The sequence below is a fragment of the Solanum pennellii genome, chromosome 7 (assembly GCF_001406875.1).
Source record: "Solanum pennellii chromosome 7, SPENNV200".
NCBI lineage: Eukaryota > Viridiplantae > Streptophyta > Magnoliopsida > Solanales > Solanaceae > Solanum > Solanum pennellii.
The window spans coordinates 27,663,135-27,684,309 of NC_028643.1; the positions used below are offsets into that span (position 1 = coordinate 27,663,135).

At 37.9% G+C, this 21,175-nt stretch overlaps 1 protein-coding gene across 1 annotated transcript; it reads left to right on the forward strand.

Moving 5' to 3' along the window:
- Positions 1-356: 356 nt before the first annotated feature.
- Positions 357-19,907, forward strand: LOC107026048. The gene is made up of 10 exons (XM_015226884.2): positions 357-615; positions 7,568-8,450; positions 8,985-9,114; positions 9,804-10,252; positions 10,408-10,488; positions 10,565-10,663; positions 16,995-17,153; positions 17,283-17,369; positions 17,530-17,601; positions 19,232-19,907. The coding sequence occupies exons 2-10, from the start codon at positions 7,647-7,649 to the stop codon at positions 19,556-19,558; spliced, it is 2,208 nt and encodes a 735-aa protein (XP_015082370.1). The 5' UTR covers positions 357-615; positions 7,568-7,646; the 3' UTR covers positions 19,559-19,907.
- Positions 19,908-21,175: the final 1,268 nt, after the last annotated feature.

The window sequence follows — 21,175 nt, forward strand, 5'->3', positions numbered from 1 at the left end:
CTTACCCGTTTCTAATCGAATACGATTACAGACAGAAAGATGAGAGAGTAATGGAGGACTGGAGAGGAAGAGTATCGACTGCAGATGAAGAGTAACAATGAATTTTCGAATTTTTAAGGAAGAAGATGAAGAAAAGAAGAGAAGAGAAGAGAAAAGGAAGATGAAAAGATTTATCTTTTTAAATGATTTTGTTTGAATTATAAAAATATGCTTTTTGTATTTTATAAAAAATTAGAAAATTTTATAAATATTAATTTAAACCCATAATTAATTAATTTAAAGAAGATTTGAGCACCTCTAGATCAATCTGTCAAAAAAAAAAACAAAAACAAAAACTAGACTTATTTGACATCTTTCTCCTTAATTTTCTCACAAAACCCAATACAGACAAGAATACAATTCGGAGAAGCCATACACAACTGGACCGACCCTCATCTTCTTCTTCTTCTTGACCCAGCGGTGAGACTGATTTCTCTGAGAATTCGTTCGAATCTATCCAGCATATGAGTTTCAAATTTCAATTTCCCTGATCCTTATCCTGTTTTCAAGCCCTAATTCAAGAGGTTTGGAGTCTAGATTTTAGTATCTCTCAACTTCGTCTTGCCCCAGGAAAAGGTTACATCTCATTTCTTTTTCTTTTTCTTTGTTGATCAGTCAGTGTGTTGTATTGACTTCGGATGCATTTTGTTAAGTTTTTTCCTGAATTCCTGTTGATTCTGTAGGTTTTAAAGTGATGATAAAGCTTTGTTGATATTAAATTTGCCCCTTGTTAGTTTTCAGTAAGCTTTTGCTATTTACTGTTAATCAGTCCATTTGAACCTTGGCATGTCTTAATTTTTTGAAGGCTATTTGTTCGAGTCTGCTTTAGGGGTCATGTGTTCTCGTTATTATGATTATCTTCAATACAGTGTTTCTTTGCTGCCATTTCTTAGAATTACTAGATAGAAGTTTCCCTTGTGTGTATGGGCCCAACATATATGATGCTAACAAAAGTTAGAAAAACTTGTAAGGCGTCAACTGAAAAATCAGCATAAAGTAGTAGTTGAAGATCGTGTCATAGTAAAAGACTGTCAGTATATGTACACACCAACTGAACTATAGCCCTTGCATCGTCACAGAAGCTGGTGTCACAAAAGGTAAAATAGTAACACAGTCCGTTACTATGTTGGTGGTAGTGATCTTGATTTTCTTAATTACCTATGTAATTTTGTGACATCAAGACTGGCAAAATATATGTTGGAGGCTTTATGTTGAAGTGGGAGAAATGTTTGGCCGACTGGTCGTGTACCTTTTTAAAGCATTGGAGCTCTCTTCAATTTGACACTTCAAAAAGATAGTGCAGGGACCAAAGATAACAGCCAAATCTTTTGGCAAAACAAATGAGAGGAATAAATGACGAGAGAAAAGAAAATACACATTTATAAACAAAAATATCTACATATCTGCTGGCAAAAGTAAAGAACCTCTCCTATACACCGCATATGTTAATTTAGATGTAAGAATATCTAAAGGCTTCAACACTACTCAAACTACATTGCATGGAACTCGTACTATTTATTGACATACATAAATCCAAGATTGAATGGTCTAAACTGATAAGAGGGCCTCACAATCTCATATTTGCGGAAAAAAAGTTGTCTCATTTTCTATCTACAAGAATCAAATGTTGAAAAAAGTACACATAAGCAATAGAAACAACACTACAACCAATTTATTTCGTTAGCATCGTAGTTAGAACAAATCAAAATTCACCAAGCACAAGATTGATAATTTCTATCGAGGATCTCACAAGCATTACCTACTGTTAGAAAATGAATCTCCTTTACCACATGAGGATATAAATTTCATCCCATGAAGAGCCTCAAGTGTTCTATGAGAGCCCAAAGCAGATATATATCCAAAAGGGCTCAATAAATTTTATGCTAAAAAATGTGAACACTTTTGTCTAGACAATGTTGGCACTCCACTGCGTACATGCAGGCAGTAGTTTGGCATCATTTCATCCAAAAAGACATTTCGAATCCTTAGAAGACAATGTAGTGGCCAAACAAATGAAATGGGTAGATGAACAGAAAACAATTTTAACAACTAGCAATCTAAAATAACATCCTTTTCAGGTTAAAAGTGAAATTAACCTGATGTAATAATAAATTAGCTTTCATTACTATCAATCAATCTTTGGGAAATATCTCTTCCTCCTCCCAAATGCTTGATCGATTATATACCTGGACAAAACCTTGATAGATCTTGTGAGATTGACAGAATATTCCTCTAATGACACTTGAAAAAACAGAACTTTAAGATTTCATCGCTTTGTTGAATCCTAATTATTTTCGGCCTCATGGTGCTTAGACCAATGAAATATTACGGTTTATTCATCTAAAATAGGATGATATAGTACTTTCAACCAATCGGGTAATTCATGTTTCACTACTTGTGCAATCTATGACCCACTAATACAAAGAATCAATGAGGTAGTTTTTTTCTTTTTGCGTTCTTGCACATTATTGATCAAAAGGCTAGTGAATTGACAGATTTCAAAATATTCCTTTCTAAGGAAACACCAAACACATTTATAAGATTAAAGACATTTTGGTACATTAACTTTCCACCTCACATATTTACGATCTTAAGATTAAAGATAATTTTGATGCATTCTATGTATCTTAATTAGGTATAAGAATAAATCAGGAATAAGTAATCTATGAAATTGCGGGAAACATATTTGCGATCTAATTACACAACAGATACAACCATTAAGTTAGTAGAAAATATATGCTAAAGGAGTTGATGCTTTTGAGTAGATGAATTAGTACCATCAAGTATCAAAAACCTATGGGTAATTTAGTGAATTGGAAATTAACATAGATATCTAGCGCAAAAACTAACCAACTCAATTTTAGGCCTATAACTTACTTTTGCAGAATTTCAGTTTTGACCTGAAATAAGGCACATACATAGTAACATTGAAAGTAGTAAAATAGTTAATGGCTATAATAAATAAATTGGATCATCAAAATGCTCGTCTATAATTTGCAAGAACAACTACCAAAAAGGTGAAATGACAACCTGAGTAGCACAATTTGAAAAGAAGACAACAATAGTGAGTACTTAAGAGCTTATTTTCAAAATCAAGCTTCACAAGCAAAATCAATCTATTTTTACAAATCAAATTAGTAGGAAGATATAATTAATTTTTGCTTCTCATAAAATTTAGAGTGGCGGAAAACTACACACATACAACTATAAGTAACTTAAATGCAACGACCCGCTAATATATTAGAACCAGAAACAACAAAAACAAGGTATATAAGGAAAGTAAAATAGAACTAAAACAATACTTTGTAAAAAGTTGCACATAAGACACTGAGCTACTCAATTGATGGTTCTCTAAAACAATGATTTTGTGGAAAGTAGTAAGAAAGCAGGAAACTCGGCGGTCGGTGGTCTCCTCTATGTCACTGATGCCATTTTTGGAGAGAACAGAGAGTAAGTTTTGGAAGATTCTAGATTTGGAGAAGAAAAATAGGAAATTGACACATTCAGGGGCGGATCTAGCTGTTTGGGTGGGCTGCAACGGCACCCAATGGCCTCGATTAAACGTTGTATATATATGTATAAGTATGACATATTTAATACATATATTACATTTGCCACCCAGCGAACAATCAGTTGAATATTCAACTGGCGAAGGTCGCAAATCTCAATGAGTGCATCGAGAGTTCGAACCTCCATGAGGGCACTATCATTATTGTATCCTTTTTGAGCTCCCTTTTTTTCCCCTCTCTTTTTGTTTTGTCTTTGTTTCAGTTTCTTGCCATCTTCAATTAGTTCCTTTATTTGCTAGTCGTTACTTATTTATCTATCTTTAATTTGATGTGTATATTGCGTGAAATTCTATATTAATTATAGATTAATATTAAATTTTACAAGTCACATAAATATTAAGAAAAATATGTTTAAGTAGTATTTTTAAATAATTTTTTTTTTGAAATGATGGATATTATTATGTTAAAGATTTTGAAATTTAAATTTTTTTCAATCTTTAATGTCACACTAAGTGGTGATGACTGGATTAAAGCTGTAATTTTTATTTTTTCTCAACTATGTGGTATTAGAATGTAGATGACGCGTACAAATTGAATTTTTGAGGTGAAAAAAATCTCTTGTTTTCGCAATGTTACAAATAAGGTCTCTTATTCCTAAAAAAAATTATGAAAAACTAATTATTTATTTGTATATCTTTAGTATCAGAATATTTAAAAGAAAAAAAAACATTACTAAATATGTATATTTGATCAATTTATTTATAGAAATCGTAAAAAACTAAATAATCCTAATCATAACCTAAAATTGAAGGAACCAACCCGTTTACAATTTAGATGATATGGCACCCCCAGCCTTCGAATTCTAGATCCGCCTCTAGGCACATTACGTGGCTTTCCAAATGCTGAGAGAAAGACACGTACATATAAGTTACAGTGAAAAGTTAAAATTACCCTTGTCTTAATTTTTAATGACAAAAAGCAAGCCATGTTGATACCAAGTGCTGCTACCCATGCTTCTACTATAGTAGAAAGTTGGTGTAGAATAATTTTGAGTACGTTAGGGAGTATTCACTTTCTTTGTTGTTCCTTTTGTTCACCGGAAAAGAGGTATGTGTTAGTTATAGTGATTAATTTCCTTAATTGGTTTGGTCGTCTTGTATCCCGCATTTTGATATTAATTTCATAGTTTAGTTGTAGTTTTGCCTGTTGATGCTGCTGCTTTTACAAGAGTTAATTTGGATAAAAATGATTTACTACAGTCTAAGCAGTTTTTGATGGATTTCATGCTAGAGAGCATCTAGGCATTTGATATATATTCATATGGAATGATTTTATTCATTAGTTTTAATTTAAAAATCTTTTCTTTTGGGACATCTTTAATTACTGGTAGAATTTCTTTGCATATGTCTTAAATAGTTGCTTAGTTCACTTCGAAGAGTTTATCCTTCCTCAAATGATTTCCCTGGTACATGATATTCAAAGATGTAATCCAGAGTAGATATTCCGGTATTTGCTTTTTTCTTTTTGTTGTTAAGATAGGAACTGCCGTAAATTTTCTTTCTTCCTTAGACACTCAACTAGACTCAAAATTCTGGCCAGTTCATTTTCTGATTTTAGGAAGCAAGCCTCAGGTGGCCTTGCAAAATGTTCTACTGCACAATTCACATTGATATATCTCCAAATTCTTATGCTTAAGTTATTCCCTCTTTTAAATTTGGTTCCTCCATCCTGCTTTGTAGACCTGATTGGATTACCCCAAAGATTGGCCTTATTTTGTAAATTCTAAAAGATTACCTTCCTCTGAATTCAATATAGAATGACAAGATTCCATATGCTTAAAGTTTGTTAGAATAGGAATAGGTTTATATAATCCTATTGAAATAGGAATATGTTTATACAATCCTATTAGAATTGGAATAGGTGTATACAATCCTATTAGAATAGGAATATGTTTATACAATCCAATAGGATTGGAATAGGAATACTAAATAGTATCCTACTTATAAAGGATTGTATTCTATGGTCTATAAATAGAGTCTCATGTAATAATGTAGACACAACAACAATTCAATAATATTCTTTTCCTATATTTCTCACATGGTATCAAAGCCTCTACGATCTTGGTAAATAATTAAAGAGCTTCAGCTGTCGGCGGGCGGCTATTACTCATATGTGCCGCCCGTCCGGCTAATGATTATGTTAGCAAAAGTTGGGTCACCCTGTATCATTCTGGTGACTATTTTCTCATATCTAATTTGTGTAGCACCACACCATCATTCTGATGACTACTTTTTCATATTTAATTTGTGTAGGCACCATGCCATCCTTCTAGTGACTACTTTTTTTTGCATATCTTCTTTGCATTGCACCGTGCATCTCTCCGGACTACTTTTCATATTTAATATGCGTAGTACCATGGGTTTTTTTCCGAACTACTTTTTCATATATGAGTTGCATAGCACTGTGTGTCTTTTCGGTGACTCAGATTTGATTTGCGTGTTCCATTTGTCTTTCTGGTGACTCAAATTTGATTTGCGTAGGGTTGTGCCATCAATTCGATCCTACACATATTATTTCTCTTTTTCAATGGGGTTCGTTCCATCAATTCGAACTATCCTATTTAATTTTTATTTTCTAGTTGGGTCGTGACATCATTCCGACCCTACCTATATAATTTTATTTCTTAGATTGTGACCACTGCTAGCCATCAAACCTAATACTCCGACATATGAGCATGTTCGAGCCAGTTTTTCGGAGACTTGTTTAATATCGACTCATCAATTGATTCCAATATGATCCATATACTTTATACTAGGTTTTGAGCACTTTGTTGCTCAGGGGGAGTTCAGTAGCCTTGTATGTCGATTATGTGAGTCACTCTCCTTGTATGTCGATTATATGAGTCACTCTATAGTTTGAAGCAGTCTTTGCAGGTTTTGTTTGGGAAGTTCAACACTGAAATTTAATCTGTGTTTACTGACATTATGCATCAAATCCAGTATTTAATGAGAAGACAATCACATTGAGATTGACTGTCAATTTTGTGAAGTCGACTGATGAACTTGCGAATATCTCACACCAAGCCCCTCATCGGTCCTCGTGTTAATTACATTTGTAACAAGCTAGGTACATGAATTGTATGCACTAGCTTGAGGGGGAGTGTTGGAATAGGAATAGGTTTATATAATCCTATTGAAATAGGAATAGGTTTATACAGCCTATTTGAATAGGAATAGGTTTATACAGATCCTATTTGAATAGGAATAGGTTTATACAATCCTATTAGAATAGGAATATGTTTATACAATCCAATTAGAATAGGAATAGGAATACTAAATAGTATCCTACTGCTTTCTCAAAAAATAAATAAATAGTATCCTACTTGATAAAGGATTGTATTCTATGGTCTATAAATAGAGTTTTATGTAATAATGTAGACACAACAACAATTCAATAATATTCTTTTCCTATATTTCTCACAAAGTTCAATATGATTTTAAAAGATAACCAATAATATCTCTTGTATTTGTTGTTTCAAGTAGAAGACGTTGCAGAAACCCATAAACTGGTGATGTTGGATGCATGACATTATTAATTCCTTGTATTGCCCTTTTATGAGATTAGTTTATGTATTTCCTGCTTAAAGGAAATTGATATTAATTGAGAGCAGTGAACAGACAGTGTTTTACTGATAACATGGCTAGATCAAGGAAAATCTCGGGGAAGATGACAGTATATTGCAAAGAAAGAAGGTTAATAATGAGCGATAGGTTTCTGATTAAGTACGCGTGAATGGACGATAGTTGAGGGAATACGCATGAGGAGAATGTTGTTTCTTTTACAGTCACGGCTCCGAAATTGTGAAGAAAGCTAATTTCACTGAGTTGCATGCATTAGGAATGAGATATGCCTGTATGTGTGTTCATTGTTTGATTATCTAAGTGGTGGCACCTTTAAACTATTGTTGATGCTTGAAATCTCCTGTAAATTTGCTTACTTTCGTATTGCTTGTGACACAGGACTTTTGATATATGATGAGGCACTGGAGATGAGTTGAACTGGCTTGTCGCTGGAGTTTGTTGATACCATATATAGTCAATGGCTCGCAAAGGAAACCGACAGAAATACAGAAAAGGAGTTTCAGATTCTGGATCTGGATTGTTAAATGAGAATGAAAACAGTAATCTGACTGAGGCAGAAGGCAAAAATGCTGAAGAACCTTTTAATGGTAGCCTTTCTGGCATATCTATAACACAGAGCTTAAACAATAAACATGAAAGTGAAGGCAAGAAGAAAAGCAAGAACAAATCTAGAAGATCACTTAAAAAGGAAAAGGAAGGTATTGATACATTGTCGATTCCAGAGGAAACAGGGCCAGAAGACACTGATGCAGGAATTTTCCAAAATTGTAAAAGTAGAGGGGTGGATTCTGAGTCAGGAAAAGGAATTGATACATCTCCACACTCTAGTAAGCACTCAGATAATTCAAAGGGATGTTTTGGTCACTTAGGAACAGGACTAGATGGAGACAATACATTAGAAAATTTTAAAGTGTCTATGATGATTGTTTTTAGGAACTTGATGACGTTGGCTTTGTCTGCCTCAAAGGTATCAATTCAGTGGTTAGAGAGGTGGAAACCTTTGCTTGACCCTTTAAAGAGCAATTTATTAGTTGCAATTGGTTATGTTCAAGAAAAGGGACAGCAAGCATACCCTATAGTGTTTAGGTGGATCATGCATTTTGGAAATATAATGCTTTTGTTATCAATGGTTTGGTTGGATTGTGCCCTTAGAGGAATTGAGTCCTTTCTGTGTATGAGGATGACATCAATTCTCTCAGTCATATGGTGTGGTGTTCTTTCTTTGATTGCAGCCGCTAAATTCAAGTTTCTATTGATTTTGGTAAGCATCTATCTTCTGTTCTTGTGTGGATAGCAACATTATCTACCCCTGAGATGATAAAAGGTGTTTGTAAGCATAAATATATAACCCTAATTGCTTCTCAACATTGTGTTGACTAATGAATGATTTCCTGCTGAACCAAAAATAGTTTTGAGGAGCTCTGGTTTTTTCTTATTATTGAAGTCACTGAATTAAGCGACTTATAAATTGTGTGAATTTGTTAAAAAAAAAATTGGACATTAATCATTGTATTCCACTTTTTGACTTTGGCCATTTCATGCTTTACGGTTCTTTAGTTGTGTTTTGCTGATTTTGATTCTGTATACTTTGTTCCGTTTCCTTCAGTTGATAATTGAATTACTGAAGGTGGTCACAATAGTGTCTTAGACTTTAACTTGATTTTGTGAGTTATCGCGGTCACGCTCTGGCTTTGTGTCTTCTTTCTAATTCTTGATTAGATTCCTTCCCTTAAACTGCATAATTTCTTTGGAACATTTCAATATCTTGCTGTAATGAAGTCGTCTTAACATTCAGGCAGTAGTTGCTGTTATTGGACTTCTTACTGGGTTCATCATCACATTTCTAGGAGTTGCTGCAGTGAGTATCAGTTACTTGTGGTTCTATGGAAGATTTTGGGCAGCAGTTCTTCTGGTCTTGAGTGGAGGTGATTGTTTTCAAGTTTAGTGTTGAGTAGGGATGGCAAAACGGGTAAAATTTATGGTTATCCACTCGATCCAACTCATTTTGAATGGGTTGGTTATCCAATTATTTAAAAGTGGATCAAATATATATATCCCATATAATCCATTATAAAATATGGATAAGAAAATAGATATTCACCAATTACAATCCCCTTATATAAGAATGTAGGAACCTCTAAAAAGTTCGCTTATTAAGGGTGTGTTGTTATGAAGAATTTTTTTTTCCAATTTTCTCATGTTGGTTTATTTAAATGTTTTGGAATTTTGTTTTCAACTGGACTTACATTCCTCTAATTTAAGAAAAATGACTTCCATACATTAAGTGAGGAAAAAAAATTTAAAACTTCCCTTAAATCAGGAAAATATTTTCCAGGGAAACATGGAAATATTTCCTTCACAACCAAACACACCCTAAAAGGAGAAAAAGATAAAGAAAAAAACTTGTAATTGGGAAGTACTTATGATCCATTGGGGTTGCCCAATTTTATCCATATCAAATATGGGTCGGGTCAAATATTTTATTTATTTTCACTTGACTCATTTTTGATCAATCCATATCCGACTCGACCCGCCTGTTTGCCACCCTTAGTGTTGAGGATTTCTTTTTACTTTATAGTTTTATCCACCAAGTGTTGTTTTTCTTTAAATGTAGGAGCTCTTTATAGGTTGAAACATGAACGACTTGCAGTGTTTGTCATAACTTCGTATTCTGTATTTTGCGCATGGACATATGTTGGATGGATAGGTTTAATCGTCATATTGAATTTGTCATTTATTTCGAGTGATATTCTCATATTCTTCTTAAGAAACAATGTAAATGAGCAAAGAAGGGCCCACACCTTTCCTGATCAAACAACTGGAGTACAAGGTGAACCTAGCTTCTGTTCGAGTGGATCAGTGCCTCCATCTGCTGATGATGGGTATGTTCATCCTGTTGATCGTGACACTGGCATCCCTTCAACTAGTGGATTTGATGTTGAGATGACTTCCGAAGATGAAGTTCTCAGATTGTTAAACAGTACAGATCACTATTCAGCACTGGGCCTAATGCGATTTCAGAATACTGATGCTTCAGTTCTCAAGAGAGAATATAGGAAAAAGGTGATTGTTTATATCTTCCTGAAAATAATTCACTAAAAATATCTGTCTCTGATATTTCTGGAGATCATGCTTTTTGAAGTCTGATAATGCTTTCATTAGAAATGCCCTACTATCGAAGTGAAATAACTAATCAGCTAAATAATATCTCCTATTAGGCAATGCTGGTCCATCCTGACAAAAATATGGGTAATGAAAAGGCTGCTGAAGCTTTTAAGAAACTTCAAAACGCCTATGAGGTACAGGTTTTGTCCTGTGATTTGAGTTTTTTATCTAGTATTGATCCTGCACTTGATAAGAATTGGATTGTTTCAGGTTTTACTTGATTCTTTTAAACGAAAAGCATACGATGATGAATTGAGGAGGGAAGAGCTGGTAAATTACCTTCATCGGTTCCAAAGTCCTTCTCAAAAGGTTGGAATTAATATAATTGAGTCATTTAAGTAGTTCATCGGAAGTCAGATCTTTTACATTTTATGTATAAGCCAAATACACAGTGAGACCTGCAAAAAGATTTTTTGTTTCAATTTGTGCTATTTCCTTTGCGTCAAAGGTCCTTTTCTATAGGAGAAACGAACTCTAATAATATCTTATTGAAACATGAGAATGGTCAAGTCCTTGACAAATCTTATGTTTTGTGAAATATCTTTAGTGCTTCGTTTTCTTCCGAAAAAGAGAGCTTAGTGTCACGGACTTAGAGTATTTGCTAAGACTCTGTGCGACACTTGACAACTTAATCACGAATCTTTCACGACCTTGTAAGCTCAAGTAAGCCTTTAAGACTCGGAACGCTTAGAGAATGCAAAGAAAGACTTAGAAAAAAAAAGAAAGAGAGCTTTGAAGAGCTTTGGAAGATTGCTTTACAACTTGCTTGGTGCCTTTGCAAATGAGGGGCGCCTCTGTTTATACTACTTCCTAGGGACTAAAGTGCAATTAATATTTACTTTACAAGTCCCTAAAATATTTACACTTTGGTCTCTTTTCTAGAGAATTCTAAATTACTTTGGGACCTTCTCTAGCCTTCTTGAGAGTTATAAAATGTTCTAGAGTTCTCCGCACAACTCTAGAGCAATCTGCCCCTTTCCGGACGCGGAATCAGGCTGAAATTATGGCGGGACATCACACGCTCCCCCACCTGATGATGCGACAATCGTGGCGCATTGCTGTAAGAACTCCTGGACTTTGTCCTTGAACTGCCACAAATCTTCATATTTCTCCCATGTGGTCTCTTTCGGAGTTTGTCCCTTCCAATGCACAAGGAACATGGCGCTGGCTTGTTGACCTCGCTTTCGTTTGGCTTGATAATCCATGATAGCTTCGATCTCCCGATCGTGTGAAGCAGTGATAGTAATGGGAGCCCGTTGTGATCGGTTCCGGTTAGGATCCTCCTTGTCCTCATGGTATGGCTTGAGGACGCTTGCATGAAATACAGGGTGGATCTTGAAGTGTGGAAGTAACTCCAACTTGTATGAGATCTTGCCCACCTTGGCAACGATCTTGAATGGACCCTCATATTTACGCACTAAATTTTGATGAATGCCTCTTAGTGCCTTGAACTGTCTTGGATTGAATTTTACCAAGACCATGTTGCCTTCTTATAGTGCGTGGGACGACGCTTGCGGTCGGCGAACTTCTTCATCTTTTTGGCTGCCTTGTCCAAGTAGGACTTGGCAGTGTCAAACTGCTCCTCCCATCCCTTGGCAAGATGGTAGGCACCCAAACTTTTTCCCTCAAAAGCAGTCGGCAACCAATGCGGAGTTTGGGGTTGTTGGCCTATCGCCAACTCAAACGGTGCGCTCGGTGGACTCGCTCCTTTGCATATTGTAGGAAAACTGCACCATATCTAGGAGTTTGGCCCAATCCTTTTGATGCGCACTAACATAGTGCCTTAGATAGCACTCTAGTAGGATGTTGACGCGTTTGGTCTGGCCGTTGGTCTGCTGGTGGAAACTTGTGGAGAAGTGAAGCTCCGTGCCCAGTATCAGGAACAACTCTCTCCAAAAGTACCCGGTAAAGCGGGGGTCTTGATTGCTAATGATATGTCTCGGCAGCCCCCAATATTTCACCACGTTCTTAAAGAACAATCGAGCAGCCTCTTTTGCCGTGCAACCGGCTGTAGCGGGCAAAAAGGTAGCATACTTTGAAAACCTGTCCACCACGACCATGATAGTACCAAACCCGTCGGACTTCGGCAAGGAAGTGATGAAGTCCATGGTCACGCTCTCTCATGGGCGTTCTGCTACGGGTAGTGGCTCTAGTAACCCTCCCGGTTGCCTTTACTCCACCTTGTCTTGTTGGCACATAAGACAAGTCTGCACATAGCACAATATATCGTCCCGCATGCGTGGCAGAATTAAATAGCCTCGATCAGCGCCCTCTTACGTCGCTGTCCCGGATGCCCAGCTCACGGTGTGTCGTGGCTTTCCTTTATGATGCGCCTCCTGATAGACACGAACTTGGGTACATAAACCCTCCGACCGTTATTGAGCAAGAAGCCATTTTCTACCCAAAAACGCCTGGTTTTTCCTTGGACAACTAACTCCATCAGCCTCTTGGCCTCTGGATCGTGTTGCATGCCATCCTTGATTGCATCTTGAATGTCACAGTGAGCTGTAGTGATGGCAGCAAGCTCGGCCTTCCTACTTAGTGCGTCGGCTACGATGTTGCCTCTTCCTGGCTTTACTCCAGGACGTAGTCATATTCTGCCAAGAAGTCTTGTCATCTAGCTTGCGTTGGGGAGATCTTCTTTTGAGATTGGAAGTAGCTAGTGGCAACGTTGTCGGCCTAATAAGTAGTGTCTCCACGTGTGTAGGCAATGTACAATGGCCGTCCATCTCTTTTTCCTTCACCGTATAACACCGTTCGGTCTCGTTTAACTTGCGGCTTTCGAATGCGATTGGGTGTCTATCCTGCATTAAGACTCCCCCACCAATGGCAAAGTCTGAGGCATCCGTATGTATTTCGAAGGTCTTGGAGAAGTTAGGTAACGTCAAGACCGTCTCTTCTGTCACTGCGGCCTTAACGCCTTTTGTCACTCCTTGCTCTAAACCCATGGCTTATTCTTCTTTAACAACTCAGTCAGTGGAGCGGCTTTAGCGAAGTAGCCACTGATGAACCTGCGATAGTAGTTCGCAAGTCCAAGGAATGATCGCAGCTCGATCACCTTCGTGGGTGCCTCCCACTCTTGGATTGCCCTAATCTTCGCCTCGTCCATCCGTAGTTCGCCGTGGTTGATAACATGGCCTAAGAAGTGCACCTTGGGCTGGGCGAACTCGCACTTCTCCCGCTTGACGTAAAGCTGGTTCTCTCATAAGACTTGGAAGACTTTATTCAGGTGCTCCACGTGTTCTTCTAAGGTGTTGCTATATATGACTGTCATCCAAGTACACCACTACGAACTGGTCCAAGTAGGGATGAAGGATTTCGTTCATCAGCGTGCAAAAGGTGGCGGGTGCGTTTGTTAAGCCAAAGGGCATCACCAACCACTCTTATGCTCCGTATCTAGTCACGCACACTGTCTTTGGCTCATCTCCCTCTGCGATGCGCACTTGGTAGTAGCCTTTCCGGAGGTCCATCTTGGTGAAGTACTTGGCCTGCCCAAGTCTATCAAACAAATCTGCAATTAGCGGGATAAGATATTTGTTCTTAATTGTGACCTTATTGAGCGCCCGATAGTAGATGCATAAGCGCAACGATGCGTCTTTTTTCTTTTGGAACAACACTGGCGCGCCATAAGGTGCCTTGGATGGACGAATGTGACCGACCTCGCGGAGCTCCTTCAATTGCTTCCTTAGCTCCTCTAACTTGGGTGGAGCCATACGGTAAGGTGCATGTGCGGGTGACTTGGCTTCGACCTCCAACTCTATCTTATGATCTACCTCGCGCCTCGGAGGTAGTCTTCGGCAGCTCGTCCGGCATCACGTTCTTGTTCTCTTCAAGGACAGTCTCTATGATCGGTGGCAAGGACTCTATAGTACCATTGTCTTCCTTCGAACTTGCAATGGTAGCTAAGAACATCGGTTCTCCTTTCTTTAGGCCTTTCACGATCCGCATGGCCGATAAGTGGGTGTGTCCTTCCTTCTTTGGTACCTTGACTAGAGGTACCATGCATGACCCTTCCTGTTCCATCACCATGAGTTGTTGGAGGTAGGGGTCGATCATCGTGTGGTAGCGCTGGAAGAACTCTTGCCCGAGAATGATATCAATTATGTCTAAAGGAGCGAGGTAAAGTTTGTTTTACCTTGCCACTTTCCTAACGTGATGCTCACTCCTTGGCGACCCCGCATACGGGAGTCGATGGGGCATTAACTGTCTTGAGGTGGGTGTTGCTTGGCACAAAGTTCAACCTTAACCTCTCTGCTGCCGTCTTGGTCATGATGTTGACTTCTGCTCCGGAGTCTACCATGGCACGAGCTGGTCTTCCATTTATGGAGATGTCTACATACTGCGTGCTGAAGTCTCCTGGCTTCTCGGTTCTGTTGGCTATCGCACCACACAATCCAACCATGCCCAACTGCGTCGTGCCTGCATCATGTCCTTGATCTTGTGCGTACTTCTCCTTCCGTTCGCGTAGGATGGCACCGAGGTTCTTCATTTCGGGGCACCTGGCATAGCCGTGCGGTCTACCGCATATGTAGTACCCATCTCTTTAGCTGGTCTGCGCCCGTTTCTCTGTATAATTCTTGCGGACGAATCGCTTGATGTCCGGCTTGTGGGGGTCGTGTTGCTTGGGGTGTGCCTGCTGCTCCTTGCCTCGGCCACGGCCTCCCCACCTTTGGCATGACTACTTCTTGCATTTCTGCCCTTCGCCTTGTCATGTCGTTCATGCTTGAAGTCCGTCGAGGACTCGGCTTGTGTGATGGCTTCGTCTATGGTCTTGACCTGACGCCGCTCCAACACCGTCTTGGCCCAGTTCTGCAGTGCGTCCATGAAGTGGAACAACATGTCTTCGTCCGTGAGGTTGGAAATTTGAAGCGTTAGAGTTGTGAACTCCTTCACATACGCCCGAATGCTTCTCGTTTGCCTCAATTCCCGGAACTTGCGCTTAACCTCGTACACGACGTTGGTAGGGAAGAAGGCTTTCTTGAATTCTTCGCGGAATTGCTCCCACGTGTTGATGGTGCGCGTCCCCTTCCCGATCTCGACCTCTTTGCGCCTCAACCATAGCATAGCCATCTCGGACAAGTACAACACGACAGTGTTGATCTTGTTCTCGTCGCTTCTCACTCGACTACACTTGAAGCAATTCTCCAAGTGCCATAGAAAGTTTTCCACCTCTTGAGCGTCACAGACACCCTTGAATATAGGTGGGTTGGGAGCCTCGACCCTGGTCTCCCTATCGCGGTCAGGTGATGCAGATCCTCCAACATCTACGCCTTCCTTGAGTGCTTTTATTTCGGCCTTCAAGGTCTCGATCGTGCTAAGTGCTTCTGTAAGCTGACTCTCCAAGGAAGTGATGGTCTCCTTCGTGTTAAGCACATCCATAAGCCGACACTCCAAGGAAGTGATGGCCTCCTCCATCTCGAACTCGGCCCGCTGGCGACCTTCCAACTCCTTACAGATGTTCTTGGTCTCCTCAAGGGTGAAGTCCTCAAGGGTCTTGAACTTGCCGTCTTCCATGTTCATGCGCCGGCCTAAGATCTCGACGGCCTGCCTCACCACTTCCACCCTTGCGACCCATTCTTCTCCAGCGGTGACGTCTATGGCATCTTCGTCACTTGCCTCGGCAGTCGAGGGTGGATGAGATGTTAGCGCCTCGCTAGGTGTGAGTTCGGGCAACACCTCCTCATTATCCTTTTGATGTTCTTCCCCTTTCGATTCTTCTTACCACCATCCAGACGGACGTTAGTGGTGCTAGTGCCGTTTACGTCTCCTTCGGTAGCCATTCCCTTAGTATCAAACCTCGCTCTGATATAACTTTGTCACGGACTTAGAGTATTTGCTAAGACTCCGTGCGGCACTTGACAACTTACTCACGAATCTTTCACGATTTTGTAAGCTCAAGTAAGCCTTTAAGACTCGAAACGCTAAGAAAATGCAAAGAAAGACTTAGAAAGAAAAGAAAGAGAGCTTTGAAGAAGACTTTTGTATTGCTTTGGAAGATTGCTTTACAACTTGCTTGGTGCCTTTGCAAATGAGGGGCACCTCTATTTATACTACTTCCTAGGGACTAAAGTACAATTAATATTTACTTTACAAGTCCCTAAAATATTTACACTCTGGTCCCTTTTCTAGAGAATTCTACACTACTTTGGGACCTTCTCTAGCCATCTTGAGAGTTCTAAAATGTTCTAGAGTTCTCCGTACAACTCTAGAGCAATCTGCCCCTTTCCGGACGCGGAATCAGGCTCAAATTGTGGCGGGATGTCACATTAGTCTCACCTTTTGCTGAAGAACCCATCTGGTGAAACGTATCTTAACAATAACAACTTTAAGTAATAATGGGTTTCTCATGCAGTCTTTAAGTCTTCTCTCTTTTGCCTCTTTGCCAGCTGGGCTCGAATGTATATGAATTAGCTCCAGTAGGTTCATCATATAAATAATGACATCTATTAGTAAATGTCTTCCTTTAAATGCTGTTTTATGTCAACTTCTTATTTTTAGGTCCCAAGTTGTATTTTAGAGAAGTATCATCTTATATTAGGAAATATTTTTGGAAAGTACTCTTGATAGTGGGATTGTAATGTTTGATTATACTTTTACTTGACTGTGGGTCATGCTTAACCCTTATCTCAAATAATTTCAGGGTAGAGGCTATGGATTCTTCACCTCTGGTTTCACTCAGACAGAAGCTGCGGGCGAGGATCCACTTGGAGAAGCTCGGCGAATTACTTGCAAAAAGTGTGGCAACTTTCATGTCTGGGTTGTCACTAAGAAAACTAAGTCCAAAGCAAGATGGTGCCAGGTTTGCCCTCCAGTCACAGTATAAGCGTGTTATTAATTCTTGAATTCTGTGCACTTTAGCATACATAGGTTGTCCTCCTCTTCAACTTAGGTTCTTGCAAGGACATTTATTTTTCTCTTCCATTCATAGGAATGCAAAGATTTTCATCCAGCAAAAGACGGAGATGGATGGGTTGAACAGCCTTCACATCCATTCTTTTTCGGAATGCTACTGAAGGTATCAATTAATTTGATCAAAAAGCAAGAAAGAAAAATGCTTTTGAGGAGACTTCTTTCATGATGAATCTCTTCTTTAAATATTTTGTTCTCTTCAGTTATTTCCTCTATCTGTCATCTTGTGTATATGTTACCCTAGTGATCTCCACCAATCTGCGCAGGTAGAAAATCCTGTTGCCTATGTTTATGCTGATAGCAGGATCTATAACGCAACTGAATGGTATATATGTCAGGTAGAGTTTTCCTTCTCATCATTTAAAAGTTTTCGATGTTCCGTGGATGTGGAATTGAATTGGTCTGGGAATTGAGAAGAACTTATTGATAGCACTATAAAGGTCAAAGTGCATTACTGTAGTTATCATTGAGTTTTTTCGCTTTTTATCATCACGGTAAGGTGTGGACTTCGCTAGCTTTCTGCAAATCTCATGGGAGAACTGAAGTTAATTGTGTGATTTGGGCTCACATATCCCAATTCCCCACCTAGTGGGATTTCCCTGGGTATGTTGTTGGGCTCACATATCCCAATTGAATAGTCATTTACGGTAAAACTTCACTAAATTAATACTCGATTTATTAATAATATCTAAGATAATATTTTTCTCTGGTCTCGACTTGGGCTAATGGAAAATATCACTCATTTCAATAAGATATATAATGGAAAATATCACTCGTTTCAATAAGATATATTTTCTGAAGAGCCCTATATAAATATATGGTCCCATTAATATTATAAATTAATAATTCATTAAAAGTACAAATATATCTAAGATAATTTAGTGAAACATGATTGTCTTGTGTTCTATTTTTTTTTTTTTGGTTAAAATTTAAATCTTGTTGAATCCCATCTAACTTATTTTCTTGCATTCAAAAGTTTGTGTTGTCTTTTTGAACTGCATCATAAAATTGAGGAAGAGTTCTAAATGTAATAAGTGTTTCTTGACCGTAGCTTGTTCCAAAGGTATTGTATCATCTTCTACTTAATCATCAAAATGTTTTTTTTAATGGTATCCACAATTTCTTATGAGCTCTGGACCTATGAACGTGTATCATTTTCACCCATTCAACAAGTTATTAACGTCCATTTTATTGCGGTAACCGATATCATTAATCATGATCAAGTTCATGAATGACGTTTTCTTAAGCGGATTCATTTATATTCACTGAGATTTCATTCCCAAATGAATTTTGCGGTGTCGAAACTCTTTAAATCAATAAACATTAATTTATTGATTAAATCATATCTCTATTTCGTGGTCCCACCTATATTAATTCAGTAAGGTTTTATTGTATGTCTCTTATTTTTTTGGGGAAGAAGGGCTTCTGTCTGACTGATTCTAATGCCATCATAGTTACTTGTTAAGCTTGGACCAACTTCAGTTTTATCTTCCATGGGTACTATACTGTTCTTTTCTCCATATTTAGGAAAGATCAACTCCCATGGATGAGGATTTTTCTGAGTGGACAGAAAATGCTCATATACAGGAATAATTAGCAGTGTAGAATCATAGAATGGGTCTTATCAAAAAATATGGATCCCCTGTTTGCTTCTATGTTTCCACTATAAGTTTGTTAACTGACATGTCGAGGAAGATCTCAGTGGCTTCACTTCACCATATTGTGACAATTCTTAAGCCCAAACAACTTGTAATTTTGTCTCTTCTTAAGTTTGCCTGAACAATGAAAAAAAAATGTTTTAAACACACCATGTATGCCTCCTTACGTTGTAGTTCTAAATGGAAGAGTGCCTCTAGATCTTTTAAGGTTGGTCCGTTAATCATCAAAATGACCTAATTTAACTGAGCGGATGTACCTCTGTATCTACATTATGTGCTTGAAGAATTGAACATTATGCTGGTTGTGCAGGGAATGAGATGTCCGGTCAACAGTCACAAACCAAGCTTCCATGTAAATACTAGTGTAACCTTGAAGAACAGCAATGGGAAGAGAAGTAGCTCAGGACAAAAAGGTGGGATGCCAATGCCAAATATGGAAGAGAGCATGACCGAGGAAGAATTTGTCGAGTGGCTACAGAATGCTGTACAAGCGGGTATGTTTGATGATTTTGATGGCAGCACGCCACAGAGCCCATCTACACCAGCTGGAAGTACCTCCAAGAGTAGTAGTAGTAGTACAAGCAACGGTAGTGGAAGTGGAAACAAGAGAAAGAAAAAGGGGAAGAAGCAATGGTAGTATGAAGCTCACTCTGATCCTGCCTCCTTGAATTATTCAAGGACTGAGACGGCCAGATGAGAGCCAAAATTAGCTGATACTAGCCTGGAATTGACTTGACCCCATGATTTCTGTTAGACGCAGAATCGTCGTCTAAGCATTTTCTGGGTCAGTTTAATATAGATTGCCCAAAAGTTGGCAAATAAATTGTAGTCTCACATTCTGGGTAAATGTTCCTACCCTGTCCTTTATACTGAGTTGGGAAAAGAGAGCATGAGAGAGATGCCTGTTGAAAATGAAATGTGGACTCCAAGCAAAAAGAGTTATGATTACAACTTTCGCTAAAATTGGTCTGATGGTTTATTTCTTTGCCTCGGTGTGAAATTCGTAGCGGTTGGATTTTTAAATAACGAAATTAAGAAAATAACTGGGAAAAACTCTCAGAAAAAAATGTTGCAGTATTGTCTAAGGGAATTATTTTATTATTAATTTAGGGACATAAATTTTTATAGATATAATTCCTAACTAAATATAGATATAATTCTTAACTAAAAATAGAAAAATATACTATTAACTCATTAGTAAAATTTAAACTAACAAATAAAAGAATTAACGACTAAATTCAAGTCATATAGATAGAAAAATATACTACTATCTTATTTATAAAATTCAAATAACAAATAGAAGAACTAAATCCTAAATTCAAATCATATAGCACTCTAACAAAATAATTTAAAATTCTAAAAGTAGCTAAATGTTTTATTTATACAATATTTTGAGACATCAACACTCCTTGGATCAGGAATTATAGTCTCATCTGAAATTGACCTTGTGAATAAATCTGTCAATTTATTTTTTGTCTTGTAAGGTTCGTGTGTATCTTCTATCGAATTAACTGAGAAGATTTTGCCTCTTATTTTAAATTGTAAAATTTATTGCTTAGTAGAGTCAAAGATTCGACAATATTTGTCTCCAATTTTAAATCTTTTTACAATTAATTACCAGCACTAAGTAAACTTTTATCAATATCAGACACATAAAGAGCATTTGAAATTATTTTTGTACGTGAATTTGTTTTAATTGCAACAAACCTTTTTTCTTTTGCAGGAATACTCGTCATTTTTAATTTTGACTTTTCTTATTTCTCATAGAAATCGAACTCTTTAGAAAGATTTCTTTCATATGTTATGTGGTTTGTACAATCACTATCAATCATCCAAAATCAAATTTTTTGACTGAAAAAAAAGTTGTCAGAAATAAATGGTCTTCTTCTTCTTCCCTAGTGACTTGGACATTTGTTTCAACATTTTGAAATTTGTTTTTGCAAATAACAGCTTCATGACAAAGTTGTTTGTAGATTTCCCACTGTGCATCTTTTCCAAAATTATATGGAGGATGCCTATTTTTTCACTGTGCTGACAAGGTGGGTAATTTTTCGAAAAAATTATCCTTGCTTTGAGTTTTGTGACTCACTACTAGTGCTCCTTAAATCATGTCATGTTGTCTCATAAGTCTACTTTGTTCTTGAGCCTGCAAAGAAATTAACAATTTTGCCAAGGTAATTTCGGACAAACCTTGCGTGTTTTCCAAGGTAGTGATACATGCTTCATATCTCTGGGGCACTATAACAAGAACTTT

What these genes read in the sequence shown, in the direction of transcription:
- LOC107026048 (XM_015226884.2), top strand. Translation starts at nt 7,647, where the DNA reads ATGGCTCGCAAAGGAAACCGACAGAAATACAGAAAAGGAGTTTCAGAT. An exon ending in AGAGAGAATATAGGAAAAAG is followed by an intron (nt 10,253 to 10,407) that starts GTGATTGTTTAT and finishes ATCTCCTATTAG; the next exon opens with GCAATGCTGGTCCATCCTGA. An exon ending in TCCAAAGTCCTTCTCAAAAG is followed by an intron (nt 10,664 to 16,994) that starts GTTGGAATTAAT and finishes AAATAATTTCAG; the next exon opens with GGTAGAGGCTATGGATTCTT.